Source organism: Equus quagga, chromosome 8, assembly GCF_021613505.1.
Source record: "Equus quagga isolate Etosha38 chromosome 8, UCLA_HA_Equagga_1.0, whole genome shotgun sequence".
Classification (NCBI taxonomy): domain Eukaryota; kingdom Metazoa; phylum Chordata; class Mammalia; order Perissodactyla; family Equidae; genus Equus; species Equus quagga.
Genome location: NC_060274.1, coordinates 76,131,891 through 76,151,432, shown reverse-complemented (window position 1 = coordinate 76,151,432; position 19,542 = coordinate 76,131,891). Strand labels below are relative to the sequence as shown.

General features: G+C 42.1%; 1 protein-coding gene across 1 annotated transcript; it reads left to right on the top strand.

The window, feature by feature from the left end:
- Positions 1-16,712: 16,712 nt before the first annotated feature.
- On the top strand, positions 16,713-19,121 carry TWIST1 (twist family bHLH transcription factor 1). The gene is made up of 2 exons (XM_046669882.1): positions 16,713-17,480; positions 18,006-19,121. Exon 1 carries the CDS (start codon positions 16,839-16,841, stop codon positions 17,436-17,438), a length of 600 nt encoding a protein of 199 aa, XP_046525838.1. The 5' UTR covers positions 16,713-16,838; the 3' UTR covers positions 17,439-17,480; positions 18,006-19,121.
- The last annotated feature ends 421 nt before the right edge of the window (positions 19,122-19,542 follow it).

Here is a 19,542-nt window from a genome sequence, read left to right as displayed (position 1 = left end):
TAGTTGCTTTTTAATGCTCCTATATCATTAGTAATTGGCTTTCAATGCATTGCATACTGTATTACAGTTCTATTAGTCGTTCATTTATCATTCATGTCACAAGGATAAGTGGGTATGTCTACCAAAAAAATAAAATCATTGTAGATGTCTCCTGCTTCCCTTCTCCTCTCTCTTTCTCTCCCCACACACAATCTTTTTTTCCTTTCATGCTGTCACTGTCTGTTGGATTCATTGACTATATTTTATATGCTAGCATATAAAATTAAAACTTTCATTTATGTTCAAGATTATTTCCTTCCGTAAAAATGCTTGCAAATTATATATTATCAACAGAAATTATAGAGAAAGAAAACATGAAGATATATTTTATTACAGTTTAGTTAAATTATTGGGCTGCATAAATGTCTCCGTTAGGAGAGAGGAGTTGACAAAATGACCAAGAAAGTGAACAATTTCCTGACTCCCCTTTCCCAAGTCAAATGTTCATGGTCATTCTTATGTGTAGCCCTAAACTAAACAAGCCCATAAATGTCATAGTGAGGAGAAAGTGAAAAGTAGCAATAATGTAGGCTCGGTTTACTTTTAAATTGGGCTGGATGGATCAGATTGAATTTTCTTGCTCTGTTCAGCATCCAGTTCTTGTGCTAACTTTCATCACCAATTTAGCAAAAATCTATCAAATATTTATTGGATGCTTACTATTCGCCTTGGCTCTGTTCTCAACACAATTTTCTAGCTTGGTTAAGATATCTTGCCTAAAAGGAGCTCATAGTAGAATGAGGGACATACACTTAACCAACCCCTGCAGATATCAGATGGGATATGTGGGAGCATTAGAAATAGCAGCCATTGGGATGGAATAGAAGAAACGTAGTTAATATGTAAGTTGTATGAAATGTAGTTGATATATTGTGAGATCTGTACTATTTTATGCTTAAACATCCTTAAGTTGACACTGCTTGGAACAACAGCATTGGTAGGCATGTATACCTAGCATGCAGACTATGACAAGGTCTAAAGGAGTAAATTTCAAGCTCAGAGTCAAGTTGAAGCCAAGGATCACGATCATTTGGTTCACTACTTGATAAAGAGCCTACTAGTTCTAACAATATCCATTCTCACTTCCTTCCTTTAGCAATAGAACCCGTGAAGATTACACTAAACAAGGCCGTCCAACGAATGACCACATTTCCCAGCCTCGCTTGTAGTTAGTTGTGCCAATGTGACTACGACCTACTAATGGGATATGAGCAGAAGTCACATGCAATTTCTAGATAGGGCCCTTAAAAGGGAACCTTGTCTTCCCCTTGCTTTTCTCCTTTCCCACTGTGTGAAATGCAAAATCGAAATGACACCTGTAGTGACCATTTGTTCCATGAAATAGAAGTCACATTTTGAGGATAGTAGAGTAAAAAGTTAAATCTCTAACACCCAACATAGCTGAGCCCCTGAACCAAGCCTGTAACACTTATCCAAATTTTTCATAAGATAAATAAACTGCCTTGCTTAATCCACTATATTTTTGGATCTCTTTATTATAGTGGTAGATCCTACCTAATATACCTGTTCCTCCCAAGTGCCTTAGGACAGTGCCTGACACATAATGGAGTCTCATTAATATAGTGGACCACCAAGGGGCAGAATGACCTCAGACTACACAGAAGGTTTTTAAGCCTAAAGCCAGACTACAAATAGGCAAGTGCCAAGCTGAAATTGTTCTGACCATGTTAGGCTGACATGAGGGAGGGAGTGCTACATACTATACCTTTTCTGCATTCTAGTTTATAACACATCTCAACTCCTCATACCCTAGCCTCATCTCACAAGGTGCCATTCTGATGTTTCAGAAGGGAAAAACATTCTAATTGTACAAAAAGAAGAACATGAAATGTGACAGAATAGAAATCAGCTGTATATATTATGATACAAAACTCAAAGTTATTTTCATTCTATGACAGTATAAACAATATAAACTTGAATATAATAAAATTTTTCAAAACACATAGTTAAAATATATCTTATCAAAATTCAAAATTTTTAATTATAAGAAATTTAGCATACTTCTAATTCATCTGTCTGCCATGACTTTCTCTTTGACAGTACAGATTTGGGCTAATAGTACTAAATTGTAGATGATAATTGTTAATTGTTATACCTTTGCCTCCAACTAGGGGCAAGAAAGCTTTCAAGTTAAGCATAAGTCTTCCATTTAACATTTAGTTGGGCTCAATGGTTTTCTCAAGAAAATATCACTTCACTGGTAACCTAGATTACTGCATTTTATTGTCAAAGTTCAGGGAGCAAAATCTCAAAATCACTTCTCAATAACTTTCCATATCTCAACTAAGAAAGAAAATATTTACTGAAGATAGCCAGAAGATGTGTATTATTCAAGATACTCAAAAATCTATAACAGAGGGGGGGCCCGGTGGCATAGTGGTTAAGTTTGCATTCTCCGCTTGGCGGCCTGGGGTTCTCAGGTTTGGATCCTGGGCACAGACCTGCGCACTGCTCATCAAGTCATGCTGTGGCAGGCATCTCATATACAAAAGTAGAGGAAGATGGGCACAGATGTTAACTCAGGGCCAATCTTCCTCAGCAAAAAGAGGAGGATTGGTGGTGGATGTTAGCTCAGAGCTAATCTTCCTCAAGAAAAAAAAAATCTATAACAGGATTAAACCACCCCATCAGAAATAAATTAGCATTTGGTAAAATTAATTTCAGTAAATCATTTTTACCACCATAATATCATAAACCTATATTAAATGACATTATTTTTAAAAAAAGAACAACACTATGATATCTGTTGAGTATTTAATATACAGATGTTGTCAAGGATACTGTCCTTTGGGATACTCAATGCTTCCTTCTCCAATGAACTCAAGTGAAAAAAACTTCTTTCAGGTCACAGTACCAGGAATAGTTGGACTTTTCCTGGACTGTGTGTGGAGGGGAGGGGTTTCCTCATGGACCCTATGGATCTTATAATTGTTGGTGATATCTGTTCACATTGTATACCAGACTTCTTAGAGCCAAGTGTCTGATCCATCGATAAAAAATACATAGGACAAGAAGGATAACTAGCTTCCTAGAATGCCAGGCCTCTTAAATATAAGCTATAAATCCTCAAAAAAATACACAGAACATTGGATATACATTCTGCTGCTAACTTAGCTAAGTGTTACATTATACCTTTCTTTTTTTTTTTTTTTTAAAGATTGGCACCTGGGCTAACAACTGTTGCCAATCTTTTTTTTTTTTTTCTGCTTTATCACCCCAAACCCCCCCCCGCCAAAGAGTTGTATATCTTAGTTGCAGGTCCCTCTAGTTGTACACTTTTATTTTCTTTTGTATTCATTATCTTACTTATTTCTAATATATGTCTTCCTGTTGGATATTTTGTATTTATGTCATTTACCTCAAGTTTTTTTCTGGAATTAAGTGTACACTTCTAAATACATGAATTGTGTGTGTGTGTGTGTGTGTGTGTGTGTGTGTAAGAGTGGCCCTGAGCTAACATCTGTTGGCAGTCTTCCTCTTTTTGCTTGAGGACGATTGTCGCTGTGCTAACATCTGTGCCAATCATCCTCTATTCTCTGTGGGATGCCACCACAGCGTGGCTCAATGAGCGGTGGCGCCAAGTCCGTGCCCAGGATCTGAACCTGTGAACTGTGGGCCACTGAAGCAGAGCGTGCAAACTTAACCACCAGGCTGGCCCTGAAATGAATATTTTTATAAGATGTTCTCCTTTAAGAATTTTTTGTTTAGTTTTGCCCTTACTCTTGTTTCCATTTTTATAACAATTGATTAGACTTAATTGCTGTTTCCTTGTATCATTGCTCACCACAGTTCTTATGTCATTCTCAGCAAGCTAAGAAGATACTAGACCATTTTGTTGTTGTTGTTGTTAAGAACACAAAATGGTATTTTCCGAGTCCTTCCACACATGTTCCTTTGTGTAAATGCGACTTTGGCTTGGTGGCTGAACTTCTTGCACTATACCTTTTTTGTCAAGTGTTCTTATGAAGATCTACATACTCTGATTTGCATCCCTTTATAAGTCATCCATGCTCTCTATCTGGATGCCTATATGATGGTTCCTTTATCTTCAATATTCAACATTTTTCTCAGAATATTTATGGATATGGATCTGTCTTCATTCACTTGTGCCTGGTCACTTTTTTTTTTTTTTTTTTGAGGAAGATTAGCCCTGAGCTAACTACTGCCAGTCCTCCTCTTTTTTGCTGAGGAAGCCTGGCCCTGAGCTAACATTCGTGCCCATCTTCCTCTACTTTATATGTGGGACGCCTACCACAGCATGGTGTGCCAAGTGGTGCCATGTCCGCACCTGGGATCCGAACCGGCAAACCCCAGGCCGCCGAGAAGCGGAATGTGTGAACTTAATTGCTGCGCCACCGGGCCAGCCCCTTGTGCCTGGAATACAGTGTGCCATTCCATTCTATGAATGCTGTTAATTTTTTTCCTACCTTGGAGAATTATTTTCTTTATGTCTTTTATTATTGATTATTACTTCTCAATTTGTCCTAGTTTCTTCTTGGGAAAATGAATTATCTCTAATTTCACAAATACCACCTTGCTTAAAATTGCACCTGCCCCATTAATCCCTATCTCCTTTCTCTGGCTTATTTTTTGTCTGTCACAGTGATCCCCATCTTTTCTTTGGTTTCAGTTCTCATCTCTTCCTCACACACACACACACTCCCAGAGTGATTCCCTCCACTTACACAGCTTAAAAGGCTATCTATATGTTGATATATTCCAAATTTTATCTCCAGCCCAGACCTCTCTCATAAATTCCAGACTCACATGTCTAACTGCCTGCCCAACAATTCAACTTGGATTTCTAACAGACATCTCAAACTCAACGTGTCTGAAATTGAACTCTATCTCCCTGAAATGTGTTCCACCACAGCCTTCTCCATCTCAGTGGTTGCCAACTCTCCCTTTCTTCTGTTCAAATAAAAAGTCTTAGAGTCATTCTTAATTCCTCTCCCACACACCTCCTATCTTATCTTTAGTGAATCCTGTTGGCTCTACCTTCAAAATATATCTAGAAGCTGACAACTTCTTTCCAATTCCAACTCCTCTGCTGCCACCCCACTTTAGGTCACAATCACCTCCCACCTAGATTACTGCAATAGCCTCCTAACTAGTCTTTCTTCCCCCAAAGAAAAGTCCATACATGCCACAGACCTTGGCATATTATTGAGTTGGCATTATTCCTGCTGCAGAGGAGCTCTCGAGTGAATACCCTTGAGTTCTGACATTTATGGTGGAGTGATATCTTCGTATTTTGACTAGAATGGACCACTGCCTAGATGGTTGTGCCATCCTGAGAAATTAGAAAAGGACAAGACTGACATTTCAGCAAAGAACTAACTACCCTTCCTATTCTAATTGCCACAGCCTCAGATTAGACATTTCCCTTAGTACTTTCTCTCAACTATTTTATTACACAAACCTCTGGCTCTGAAACTACACAGCTGAAAGGCCCTCCTTCTCTTCCAGCTCAGCGTCAACTTCTTCAGCTTCTACTTTGCAAAGAAAATAAAAGGGAGAATTTAGAGATAATTTTTGCTTTATTATAGTTTTTTTTTTCTCCTCGCCAATATTTGTGATGTGCCATGTCCCTCTGGTGTTGCTATACAAAATAAAACACTGTCCTAATTATGAGCTACAGCATTTGGGTGAGGAAGACCAGATATGTTTATTGAATAATTTCAGAATCCAGTTAGTGGTAATATTTCGTTGAATATTTGTGGGAAGCAATAGTCTCCAAATTAACAGTTTTATATCTTTAATCTCTGATTTATGAGTAACAGATATTACTCCATTTCATTGCTGTTCAAGTATATTGTCTAAAATGTAAGTTTAGGGCAACACTGAAGTAAATTGAGGGATATTTGACCTAAGATAGTACCTGCACTTTTTGTATATTTCTAAAGAGAGCAATAATCAATAAACAAGTAATTATGGAGTACCCATTCTACACATTATGGAGCCATGTGGAATAAGAGAAGAGTCTGGTTTCTTATGGCAACTAGGCTACCTGGGAAGAAAATATTAACACAAATGAAACAAGAGTCTAATAAGAACCACTTAATACCAAATTGTGCTGCAGAGAGTCTCAATGCCAAGGACTCTGAAATGCCATCTCTGTTGGAGTTCTGAATGCCCCACATTCAAACCATCTTCCTACTCATTGGGCGAATACCCAGTCTATCAGACTTGGTGGGAGACTGCAATTTTCATGATCAATTGGATAGAGGAGAGGGTGGGCTGAAGAAAACAGAGGGATTAATGATGGTTCCTAGGTTGCTAACCAATTAGATAAATAATTTACTGAGATTTACTGATTTTCAAGGGTGTAAGGAACCAGTTATTTGACAGTGACAGTTAGTTCAAAATGTCTGTGAGAAACCACATTTTGGTATCAAATGGACAGTTGAATAGGAGAGTCTTTAGCTCAGACAAGATACCACCCAATACATAAATTGAAAAAGTCATACACCTGTTACAATTTCTTGTCAGCTAGGGCATAAAGGAATTATTGAAGCTCCTGCAATTAGTGTCCTCATCCTGAACTTTGAGTCTTTAGGGAGTGAGACAAGGATATAACAACGGTTGCTCTTCAAACATAACTGGATCATTAATTAATTTTCTCATTCACCCTTTAAACCCTTCCTTTTGCACTTAGAATTGAGTGTGAATGCTTCATCTTAGTCTACAAGGTACTGCATAACTTAGTCCTCATTTAAAATAACAACATCAAACATGTACCAAGGGCCAGGCTCCATTTTAAGAGGTTAGCACTTCTGACTTTATTTCATCATCACAACAACTTAATGATGTACACTATTCTCTCCCTTTCACAGGATACATGGAGGGGTAAGTAACATATCTAAATTACATAGGTCATGAGGAGTTGAGTCATATTTGAAGCTAGGCTGACTGGCTCCAGAGGAAGTGCTCTGGACTTCTAAAACTTCTCCTACCTCTAGTAGTCTATAATTTTATTGAAGTGATTTTTTTATAAGCAATTTCTCCAGTTCTGCAATTGTGATGATTTAAGAATTTTATAATAAATTAAAGTAAAATGATCATCTAATTTAATCTAGGGAAATTACCTAGATTCCTATTTTTATTTTGCTTTCATGCTTTGGAATTAGTCCAATGACATGACCCTCTGCCATACCTATTAACTCACGAAAATGATAAAAACTACAGGACACTGTGATTGTAGCGTCTATTGCTGATGTCTTCACATATACAATCCCATAGTCATTCCATCTTACCAAAGTTTGCCATGAAATTCTCTCTCTCTCATTGAAAATGTATGGTACACAAGGCACTGCAAAATATCTTAATGAATCTCTGTAAAATATCTGGGTGCTCAATTTTCATATAAGAAACAATATAAAAATAATAGTGAATAAATGTTACATAAATCTAGATGTAAAGTTTATTTTTCCTAATAATTATATCAATCTGTAGTCTGTTTTGGAGAATGGCCCAGTTAAAAAGTAAATTAAATATAATTCATTTTCAGTAGCTGCTCCTTAGGTATTCCAAGCCTGCTGAAATGCTTCAGAATTAACATCTTTGTGTTTCTCTTTAGAGTATTTTTAACAACTATTGCTCTCCAGTCCAAAACCTTGGCTGCGAAATTAAAATTGCCAGTAAGGTTGCTTATGATAAATTAGTGGATATTTTTGTTTTCTCAGTCATTATATACACTTCATATTCCCTGGAAATATCTCTACTCTTGAACACAACTACATCTAAATAGGTCCTTTACAGTTAAAACAAAGAGATCATGGATTATTGTTTGCTTTTCATACACATCTGATAGTGAAATAGAAGAATATCCTTATTTGATAGACACATATCAAGGTTCTAAGACCTTGAGAGAAATTGAGATGATGAGACAAGGCCAGCAGGCTCTTTCTTGTTTCCTATCTCACTGCACTCTATCTTTCTAGAACTGAATCCAAAAGACAGAACTGGACAGCTTCAGCCACACTGAGTAACAGGCATGGAAGGCTCAGACAGGCCTAGGGTGTGACGTCAAGGCCCACACTTGGAAAAATCACAAAAGCCATAGTACCACAACCTTCCCTCTCTTCACAATTTTCACTGCTTTTCAGTTCAGCCTCTTCAATATGTCCCAGTGTCCTTCGACTACCCTGAGCCCCTCCTGTCTTGAGAAAAACATCATACGATCTAATTCACTCAAAGGTGTTAATGACCTAATGTGTTACCTCACCTTGGGGACTTTGCCATCTAAAAGAGGAGCCTGGGGAGGACAATGCCAGGTCCCAAATTAATGACTTACCAGTGACAGATTTAAAGCATTACTATGGGAAGTATAAGGCGGCTTTTGGAGGAAACCCCTTTTGCCCCTCTTCAAACCGCGTCACTGACTATTTTACTCATTTTTGGCACAAAAGTTTAGGCCCACAGTTGGCCATAAGAGGTTTCCAGAACTAGAAGGAAACTCATTCTCATCATTTAGGAAAATGCTTTCAGCTTCCAGATAGTGCCAAATCTTAGAGTTATAAGCAGTCATAGAGCAAACTTTTCATCTGTAAAACTGACTAGTTGATAATTTTTAAAATCCTTTTAAGTTTACACATTTTTCAACTTTCTCAAATTACTTATCCAGCTACTTCATTTTACAGATGAGGAAACTGATGCCTCCAAATCCCCCTAAACCCAGTCATTTTCTCTCAACTTTCTATTATCCTGTCCACATCCCTACAGCTACTGACATGCTGTAAGTTCTCATAAGTAAATTGACGTACTTACATTAGGTATATTGTGGGTTAATGCGAACACTTCCTAAATCTAATCACGATGGTCTAATCCATCCCCTGCACTGTCTATAGACCAATATTTCTAAAATAGAAATCTGATCATGTCCTTTCCCTGCCTACCATTCTTCAGTTTTCCCAAATGCATTTAGGATAAAACCCAATTTCCTTAGCACAGCAAAGTTACTGTCATCTAAACTTTAGTTTCTGGCTGCTCCCACACCCACTCTCCCTCCAGCCACACAAAAACTCCTTACAGGTCCCTGAAAAGGCCATCCATGATCAGGCCTCTGTGCCTTCGCCCATGAGGCTACCAGTGTCTTTCTGTCCTCCTACCCTTTTTCCTTCTCACCTGGTTAACCCCTATTCATCCTTCCAGACTAAAGCTGAGATACAGCGTACTTCAGCAAAACTGCAATGTATGCTTGCTGTATTACTTACGAATACCCAATTCTGCTAAAGAGAGTAAGAGAAATGAGGAGGAGAGATGATGTTAAGTATGGAAGTAAGTAACATGAGAGACATCTTAGCCATCAGTCAAGTAAGTAGGAAGGGACAGAAAGACTATGTAAGCATCAAATAATCCTGAAGCTCTCAGGGAACCCCACATTCATAAGGCACCCATATTCATGAGGTCTTAAATAGGCTCCATGTTGTTGACATCCAATCTGGCCTAGTTGTCCTCTGGCCAAGACAGAAAGATAAAATCCATAACTGCTCAGCAGGCTAAGTGTCAAGCCCCAGCTGTGGACTAGAGTATTTGCCCTGTGCCCCTGTAATATGCCAAGCGTATTTCAGCTCCAGTCACCCTCCATCATTGCTCACCCTTAACTTTGGACCTCTTACCCATACCATTAGCAAGGAAGGTTGATGAGACAGACAGAGAGAGAGAAACACAACATATTAACATTGTGCACCTGTGTACTCCAGGATCTGTGTAGCATGCTCCTTCCTGCCTGTTTGCAACCTACCCTACTATATTAACATACTCCATCTATTTCCCTTTCTTGCTGTATATTTCAAACTGACTCAATAAACCATGTGACGTGTGCATCTTAATTTTGTCTGTGGACCTTTCCGTGTGTTTCTCTCGGGGACAGGCTCCTGGAAGTGTATTTGGAGGCTACCATTGCAGTGAGGTAATTTCCCAATGCACAAAGGCATCCTGCCACCTCAGACCAAGTCCAGTGTCCTTCCTTGGCACTCCGGAAAACATCTATCACAGCATTTAGCCCTCCATGTTACAAAATTGTTTTCATGTTTTATTTCCCATTAGACTGTGACATCCTTGATGTCAGGGACTAAATTTTCTTACTCAGAGCCCCTAAAATAATTAGAGACTTTGATGCACTTTTGTTAACTACAAAAGAATCAATACACGTGTTACAATTAAGTAGTACCTGTTGAAACCAGAATTCACATCTCCTGAATGCACCATTAGGCAGAACCAGAACCTTACAATCTCTCAAGGTCTTCAGTAGGGGTGAGTGAGAATAAGACTCATCACTTACGGCTATGTTTTTCCCTGAGGGATTTGAAGTGGGAAGGGTAAAGGCATTGATCCTGGCTAACCACAGGGAAAAATACCCAGTTTGATCTCCATTGTGGTGGTCAAATGAAATATTACTAACAAGCAAGGAGTGTTAGCAACCACATAAGATTTCTGAAATTCTATCATGGTCCATAGTGTTGTTCGTGTAGTCATGGCATCAGTATTCCCAAAGATGTCTTCCCTTCCACTATCTTAACATATGACATCATGTTACCATCTTCACTGTAATTCTGGATAGAGCACACCTATTAGATGACTATCAACGTTAAAAGTTTCATGGCCCTCTGCCCGTTCCTTACTTTTTTTTATGACTTGGGTGAGAATCTCATGGATTTTTAAAACATTTAGCCTACACCAAGGGACAGGCAGCTACTTACAACAATCTTTTTGGGCAGAAACTGAGGCAAATTATCCTAGTGCTTTTCTATTTCTTACTAAGTGCATTAATTTCTTTCTTTCTCTTGTCATTTAAGCCTCTATTCCCCCTACATATCAAGCCTCATTTTCTCTTTTTCTCTATCAGTCTTGCTCCCTTGCTTTAGCTCTCTCTTTCACCCTCTCTCTCCACATTCTGCTCTGTTTCTCTTGAGCTCCTTATTTTCACTCTGTTATCTCTGTCTTGTCTTTTTCTCTTCTCTTTCCAGGTCGTTTGGTCCATTGCTCCCTCCAGCAGGGTCTCAGAGAATGTGATTAGCAATTCATCTGCAAGAAGACACAAATGCAAAGCAAAAGCACCGAGTTCCACCGGAAGCAAGGGTTCCCCAGCCTGGTTGTCACGGCACTCCACCAGAACCACTGTCGCCAGAAAAATACCAAAATGCAATTTGTTTTCATTTACTTTAATTTACAAAGTAATCAGATGCTCTGAAACCTTTTTTGAGAGGAAGTAGTAAAAAGAGGAAGGCAATCTTTCAGTCAAAGATTATATATAATAATTCTGGGGAAGTGTTGGGAGTCAATACATTAAAAATACCTATTTTTCCATATCTTTGAAAGGTAATTTTAGTTCTTAACCTACCATGTACGTTAAAATATAATTGACAAACCAGAAAACATAATTTCCATCTAATTTTTTTATGCAAAGACATGCCAAATGCCAAACTAAAAATTCAAACTTTCAAAGATATTTTGGAATAGTCATATATTTTTTCAAAACTACTTTTCATTGCCAAACATAGTTCTAAAATTAAGAAAGTTAAATTCCAGGTCACTGAGAGTTTTGCACAGAATTCTACTAATGTAAAATAAACATTTTTCCCCTAAAATAATAGTATTTTAGTATTTCTCATAAATGTGTGCTTTTCTTTTATGTTCTACAATAAAAAGATAAAATCTCCCCCAAAATCTAAAGCTAACTCATGTTTATGTTTTTAAAAAATTAATAAAAGTGACACAAATTGACATCCCCAAAATGACATTCCGTGACTATGTAGTATTTTTGCTATTTTGTTAGCTTTCCTCTTCTTTAAGCTTCTTTTTAAAAAAAGTTCTCTAGGAAATTGTGTCCTCTTGTGGTCACTGGCAAAAACAACATGTTTTCTGCAGGAAGAATCAATCCAAACAATGGAAATAGGACTTAAGGGTTCAGGAAAAGCCATTTGTGAAAAAATGAAGAGAGATGAGAGTTGTGAGTAATCAGAAAGGGAACCTTAGCTGGAAGAACACAGAATGTAAATCATTCAATTTATATTTAAATTGCTTGATCATCAGATGACTGAAGAGATAAAAATGCTTACTATGTAGGAAGATTGTGGCCATGATAAAAGCCTCTACGAATAGCTAAGTATTTCTCACATTATTTCTTCAGTTATTCCAGCAACCCTTTGAAATAAGTAAAGTGAGAGTGTACTTTAACAAGGTTAATTGGCAGCAAAGATGGGACACAAACTCTCTAGGCTGCACACCCAGCTAAGCTAATAAATGGAAAATAACAAGTCTCTTCAACTGCGTACTTTTCCATACTCTGATTATTCTCTCCCTACAAGCTCGGCAAGTTATGTCTCCTTATCTCATCCTTATTTTGAGTGCAGAATTTTAGATATTTTAAAAATTAACATTTATTTGAAAGTTTGATTTGTTCATATGAGGTGCTCTTGGCAACTCAATTTCATGAGCTTTATACTTTTTCATTTTATTTCTGGATTGAAAGCTTCAAATTTTATAATTTTAGTTTCTTATTCTTAAAGAAATTCAGAAAGAGAAAGGCAGAATCAGTTAAATCCATGAACTAAACTGTCATTAAAAGAGAAAGAGAATGACCTCTTACTCAGGGCAAGCTGTGCAAACAACAGTTAGGCTATTTGTGTCACTGAGGAAGAACCTGCTTTTACACAGTTATCAGACTCACTTGGGCTGTCAAACACTTTATATTCCAGTTTGATGAAATTCTCTCATTGAAATTCAAACTAGGCAATTCCTGTGGAGGCTTCAAAAAAGATGAAATCTAAGATGCACTGTCTCGTGTGAGATCCACTCAACTCCAGCCTTTTCCCATTTGCGCCCCCTTCTGTGTGAATGCTCCTGTGTTTCATTCACGCAACTCTGAAAAATTATTCCACAAAACTCTAAGCCAACAAACAGGTGGTAGGTCATCCAAAGACTTCGGAGAAGGAGTAGGAACAGATTCAAAGTACTCACCTTTTTTGCAAGTCTCAACTCCAAATTTTACCAGCTTGCTAAGAATTCTATAGTGTACGCGTCTTTTCCTTCTCTAAAAGCATTTAGAAATGATTGTTGCTAAGAGAATGCCAGTGCGTATTTAAACTGTAAGCATACAGATACATACACACTTATTGCATATGCTCGGTATGAGATTCCTAACTCTGTTACTTCTAACAGTATTTTTTTTTCAATTTTTAACACAGCACACATTCCTCAGGAAGGACTGTGAACATGCCAAGTTTGCAGTTTGAAAACAAAGCTCATGTTGAATTATTCGAGTGCAAAAGAAAAACTTTTTTTGTCTTCAGTTAAATTTTTTTTCAGAGAATTTATGTTAGAAGTAGAAAAAATGATTCACTTTCAATTAATCCAGTATTTCCAAAGAAGGTAGGACTCCAGTGATGTCCTTCCAGTCAGGCTGAGTTCAGCCCCAGAGGGAAAATTTTAAGACCGTTTTTTTCAGAGCCTGAAATTAGGATTTTAGACCTAAGTAAGCTTTCTGATGTTAAACTGAATCCAGTGGAGGATATCATTACTGCTGCATATACAAGATATCCAGATTTATAGTTGCCTCATCAGCACACAGAAACGGAGCCCATCTTTATTCTTGCCCCAGCAAGAGTGAAAAAGAAAACTGTTAGATAAAATGTTAGGTAGGATACAGCTATAGATGAGCTAGATGAGCGGAGTGTGACAACTGACCATGAAGTGTTGCAGTTTGCGAAGCAGGGACTATCAAGCCCCAGACATTTGGAGAGGTAATTCATTTGCCCAACTACAACTTTCTGCTCAAAAAGGACCATTTGAGCACTCAAAAACCCATATCATCCTCATGCTGCACTCCTTCAGAGTTCAACAGAAATTTCTTCTCAGAACCAAAGTCATTTACTGTGACTCCATCGGGAAGATTCCGCGCCTGCCCGTGCCGGGATGGTTCTGTTAGGTCATTCATTTTAAGCCCTCTTTTAAGCATTCTGGCATCCAGAGCATCGCCTCAGCCCTGGGGATCCCTGGACCCAATGGCCAGAAGCTTTTCATCCTTTAGAAGTTTAGTGCCCTGGAGGGATGCCTTATTTGTTTAAGAACTAGACTTGGAGACTGATGACTTTGCAAGTTGGACTGGCTAATGATCCCTGGCTGCAGTGCTGTTGTGGACTTGGTTTCTCCTCCAGCTTGTGCGCGCCCTCTTCCATCCAGCTAACCCCAATTCCCCTTGGTCAGGTAAGGTTTCCTTTACACTTTGCCCACACTTTCCTGTCTTGCTTACCCATAGCCACAAAGGAAAGAGTCCAATTATTCGATCTTTTTATTTTTGAGAATTCATCTAAAAGGAAAAAACAAACTTAAGATTTAAGATTGATCTTTAAAAAAAAAAAAAGCGAGATAGGTAAAGGTGGAAATTTTTCCAGATTTCTGCAGCAACGTTCAAGTAAGAATTGCAGAATACTCTGCCATTCAGATTTACAAAAAGGAACACTCGGCAGAGAGTGGGGCAGAATTTCTGCCTTATTCTCGAACTGCTTGCAAGAGATAAAATCCCATAGGCAGAAGATGCAAACACAAACGTGACTTATCCGAGTGCGCTTTAAGGAGACCTGCCTGCCTGCTATTAAGTGGAGGTCAAGCTTTCATTTTAAAATATGGCAGTCACTTGCGAAGCAGGCCAGTTGGCATGCTGTGGTCATTGTTTCTGAATATTTGTAAAAATGATGATAGACAAACTCTGCAAGTCGCCCCTCTCATGAAAGCACAGCCTTGTTAGCCCGCTGCGGGAGGGATGCCTCTTGCCCTCACTTCCCCCAGAAGGCTGAGCCCCTCAGCCGACCCCAGGCGCTCCAGACCCCGGGGTATCCGGGACTGAAGCTGCGAGCCTCAGCGGGGCAGAGCCACGTGGCCTGCCCGCGCGTCGCCTGGGCTCCTGCCTCATTCTAGGCACACCCGCGGCCACGACCCTTGATCGGGCCCAGAAAGGGGAGCTTCGCTGAGTTAATTCTCGCTGGCGAGTCCAGACTGGGGAGAGCGAGAGCGGACCTCGGCCTGCGCAGGGCACTCAAGCAGTACTTCGGCACCCCCTAAATCTGCCCCCAAAAGCCGACTACTGCTTTTGACCTCTGGTTTGCTCTACAACGTAAAGAATGAACGTGAAACGGTAATTTTAACCCAACTCGTTCCAGAAAAGAAAAAAAGTCTAGCATTGCAAAAATGGTCTTCTTTTCCACGGCGGCTTCCCTTCCTTTCACCAGCTCACCAACTTTTGTTGCTTCCAATTTGCTAAAATCGGCGTTAACACCCTCTTTGGGGATGTTCCTCGTTAACTTACATAGAAATGCTTAAACGTAAAAGCGTCCAAGTTAATTGGAATGCGTTTGGGGCGCATGAAGCGTAATTGACCACTCGACCGCCTAAGAATGGGGGGTGGGGAGGGGGTTCTCACAGCTGGCAGCCCCGTGTGTCCAGGCAATGTCGAACCCCCATCTCGCTCTCTTATGAGCTGACCTTTAAAGGTCACAATACAGGGCCTTATTTGGGAGTGAGGTGGGGCTCAAATGGCCACAGGGCTCCACCTTAGGCTGGCAGCTCAGGCGATCAGGACCGCGGGGAAGACGCCGCGCTGCCCCACTCGGGCCCTGCTGCCTTCTCCAAGGACAAGAACTACCTTCCGCAGAAGAATGAACTTCTGCCTCTTTCTAGCACCTTTGGAGGTGTAGTCCTCTGGCTGTTGGGAAGCGTTAGATTGGGTCACTGTGGAGGGATAAGTCAGGCCCAGATGCTTTTCGAGGAGAGGTGAGACAGCAGGCCGGAGCGCAGATCCACAGTCCCCGCCGCACAGCCACGTCTTCAGAAACGCCCACGACCTCAAGGTCAGCCGCGGTGGTTTGGCCCTTGGCACTCCAGGGGCCCGTCTACCTGACTATTGGGTGGGCTCCGCGGCTGCCAGTTTTCTTGCCATTTCCCCCGCCCCAGCAATCCCAAACCGGCCCCATGGACCTAGAGGGTACTGGGGCGAGATGAGACATCACCCACTGCGCAGAAGCTGTTGCCGCCGTTGCTGTCACAGCCACTCTGGGAGGGAGCAACACCGCGGCCGGGACGGTCCCCTCCGGCCGCTTCCCCCGGCTGCGCTCGGGTGCGGGGGCGCGGCCCGCGCGCTCCGACGCGGAAGGAAATTGCCCCGCGCCCGCGGGCGGAGGGCGGCGGGGAGGGATGGGGGAGGGCAGCAAGGAGGCGGGCAGAGGGGCCGGCCGCCTGGGCCGGGTCGTTTTTGAATGGTTTGGGAGGACGAATTGTTAGACCCCGAGGAAGGGGGGTGGGGACGGGGAAGGGGGGCTGGAAAGCGGAAACTTTCCTATAAAACTTCGAAAAGTCCCTCCTCCCCACGTCAGGCCAATGACACTGCTGCCCCCAAACTTTCCGCCTGCACGGAGGTATAAGAGCCTCCAAGTGTGCAGCCTTCGCCCAACTCCCAGACACCTCGCGGGCTCGCCGGCATCGGCAGCCTTTCCAGGAGGCCGAGCGACGTGTGCGTGCGGCCGTTGGGCGCCTTCTTTTTGGACCTCGGGGCCATCCACACCGTCCCCTCCCCCTCCCGCCTCCCTCCCCGCCTCCCCCGCGCGCCCTCCCCGCGGAGATCCTCCCCGTCCCTCCTCCCGCTCCCTCCTCGGCGGGCCGCACCGCCCGGGCCGGCGCCGCGCGCGGGGGAAACTGGCGGGCTGAGGCGCCCCTCTCTCCTCCTCTTACCCGGGCCGCCCCTCTGCCCCGGGCCCGCGAGGCCGCGCGTTGCCGCCCGAGAGATGATGCAGGACGTGTCCAGCTCTCCAGTCTCGCCGGCCGACGACAGCCTGAGCAACAGCGAAGAGGAGCCGGACCGGCAGCAGCCGCCGAGCGGCAAGCGCGGGGGGCGCAAGCGGCGCAGCAGCCGGCGCAGCGCGGGCGGCGGCGCGGGGCCCGGCGGGGCCGCGGGCGGGGGCGTCGGAGGCGGCGACGAGCCTGGCAGCCCGGCCCAGGGCAAGCGCGGCAAGAAGTCTGCGGGCTGCGGCAGCGGCGCGGGCGGCGGCGGCAGCAGCAGCGGCGGCGGGAGCCCGCAGTCCTACGAGGAGCTGCAGACGCAGAGGGTCATGGCCAACGTGCGGGAGCGCCAGCGCACGCAGTCGCTGAACGAGGCGTTCGCCGCGCTGCGGAAGATCATCCCCACGCTGCCCTCGGACAAGCTGAGCAAGATCCAGACCCTCAAGTTGGCGGCCAGGTACATCGACTTCCTCTACCAGGTCCTCCAGAGCGACGAGCTGGACTCCAAGATGGCAAGCTGCAGCTATGTGGCCCACGAGCGGCTCAGCTACGCCTTCTCGGTCTGGAGGATGGAGGGGGCCTGGTCCATGTCCGCGTCCCACTAGCAGGCGGAGCTCCCCACCCCCTCGGCAGGGCCGGAGACCTAGGTAAGGACCGGCGCCTCCGCGCCCCTTCGCCGCTCAGGTGGCAGACGGACTGACGGCCAGGCCGCGGCTCCCTGTCCACCTCGCCTTCCTCCCCCTCTCCCCTCTCAGCTTCCCCACCCAACCTGGCACCGCCACCTCATCCCCCGAGCGTCCCTGGAAGGCAGTTCGGTCCCGGCTAGGGAGAGAGGGATGCGCTCTTGTGAGGGGTGTGCGTGTGCGTGGGTGTGCGTGACAGACAGCAGGGAAGACTGAGAAAGATTCGAGGGTCCTGGGTGAGGACAGTCTTGCAAGCGCCTCCCTTTCTTTTGGCTTTTAAGTTTTCGTTCTCCTTAAAACAAATGTTTCCAAATTCCACCTCCTCCTCCTTTCCGCCCACCCACTTCCTCTTGCCCTTGGGCTGAAATCCTTCCAGGTTGTTCGGCGTAATTTCTCGGTGGTGGTGATAAGAACAGTGCTCGCTAGTCTTAGAAAACAGCCACAGAGACCTAAACAATAACCAACTTTCCCCCCTCTGGGTTTTTGCAGATGTCATTGTTTCCAGAGAAGGAGAAAATGGACAGTCTAGAGACTCTGGAGCTGGATAACTAAAAATAAATATATATGCCAAAGATTTTCTTGGAAATTAGAAGAGCAGACCCAAATTCAAAGAAACAGGGCGTGGGGCGCACTTTTAAAAGAGAAAGCGAGACAGGCCCGTGGACAGTGATTCCGAGACGGGCAGCGGCACCATCCTCACACCTCTACATTCTGATAGAAGTCTGAACAGTTGTTTGTGTTCCTTTTTTTTTTTTTGACGAAGAATATTTTTATTTTTATTTTTTCATGCATGCATTCTCAAGAGGTCGTGCCAATCAGCCACTGAAAGGAAAGGCATCATTATGGACTTTCTCCATTTTAAAATGGTAACAATCAGAGGAATTTTAAGAACATCTTTAGAAATAAAAATACTGGGATCAAACTGACTTGCAGAATCACAGTCAGTTAATTCCTTTTTTCATTCTTCCTCTGAGGGAAAAAAACTTAAAATACAAAAAACAACATTCTATTTATTTATTGATGACCCATGGTAAAATGCAAATAGATCCGGTGTCTAAATGCATTCATATTTTTATGATTGTTTTGTAAATATCTTTGTATATTATTTTTCTGCAATAAATAAATATGATTGAAAATTTTAAGAACCTTAGAGTTTGGTCTATATTTTTAAAGCTCAGGATTAAGTTGGAGGTAAATACCTGCTTGTTTAACTCTGTAGGCACCCAGGAGGGAGGGGGCTCTAACATAAACAAAGCAGGGAAAATCTCAAATAAACTAGCTGACAGGCACAGGCACGTTATTTAGAAAGACAGCTTTATTATTCTTGCAGTTAGGTGTCCAGTGGGCTTAGCAGCATCTCTCCATCTCTTATCAGGTCCTCAACCAGCAAAAACTTTAATTTGTTACTCACCTCTCTTGCTTATATTTTAAGGAGGCAGCTGTAAAACAGTTAACTGCAACCCAGCAGCATGAAGCCAAAACTATTGTCTCTTGTTACTGTGTATTTTTGTCATGCCCTCTACTCTTTGTGAGGATTTTTAAGTGATAGTTTCATTTCAGTGAAAGGAATGGATAAAGTGTTATTAAAATGATGTATACACACATATAAATGAATACAAATGCATGGAAAATAATAAAGCTTAATTCAGCAGGAAAGAGAATTCCTTTTGTAAAGTAATTTGCTTAACTCTTCTTTCATGAATGAAAATGACATTTAGTGCCATGTTTGCTAAAAAGAAAAGCCAAAGTTAAGAATATCTTCCCATGTTGTTACCCATTTGAGAAGCATGCTTCTTCCATATGTATAAGGAACATACAGCTATGGAGTAAAATACAGTAAACAAAGAATCTGAACTTTCAGGATCCTCGGTATCTATTCAAACAATTACAACTTTAAATGCTATAGCTACTCATTTTCTAGTCAGTTCATTAGCAAATATATATTATCCCAAATTGCACAGAATTTTTCTTGGTTACTTGTATGTATACAAAATCTGATGATGTTAAGTAAAACAGTAACAGGGAC

Coding starts and splice junctions, on each gene's coding strand:
- TWIST1 (XM_046669882.1), top strand. CDS start 16,839: ATGATGCAGGACGTGTCCAGCTCTCCAGTCTCGCCGGCCGACGACAGC.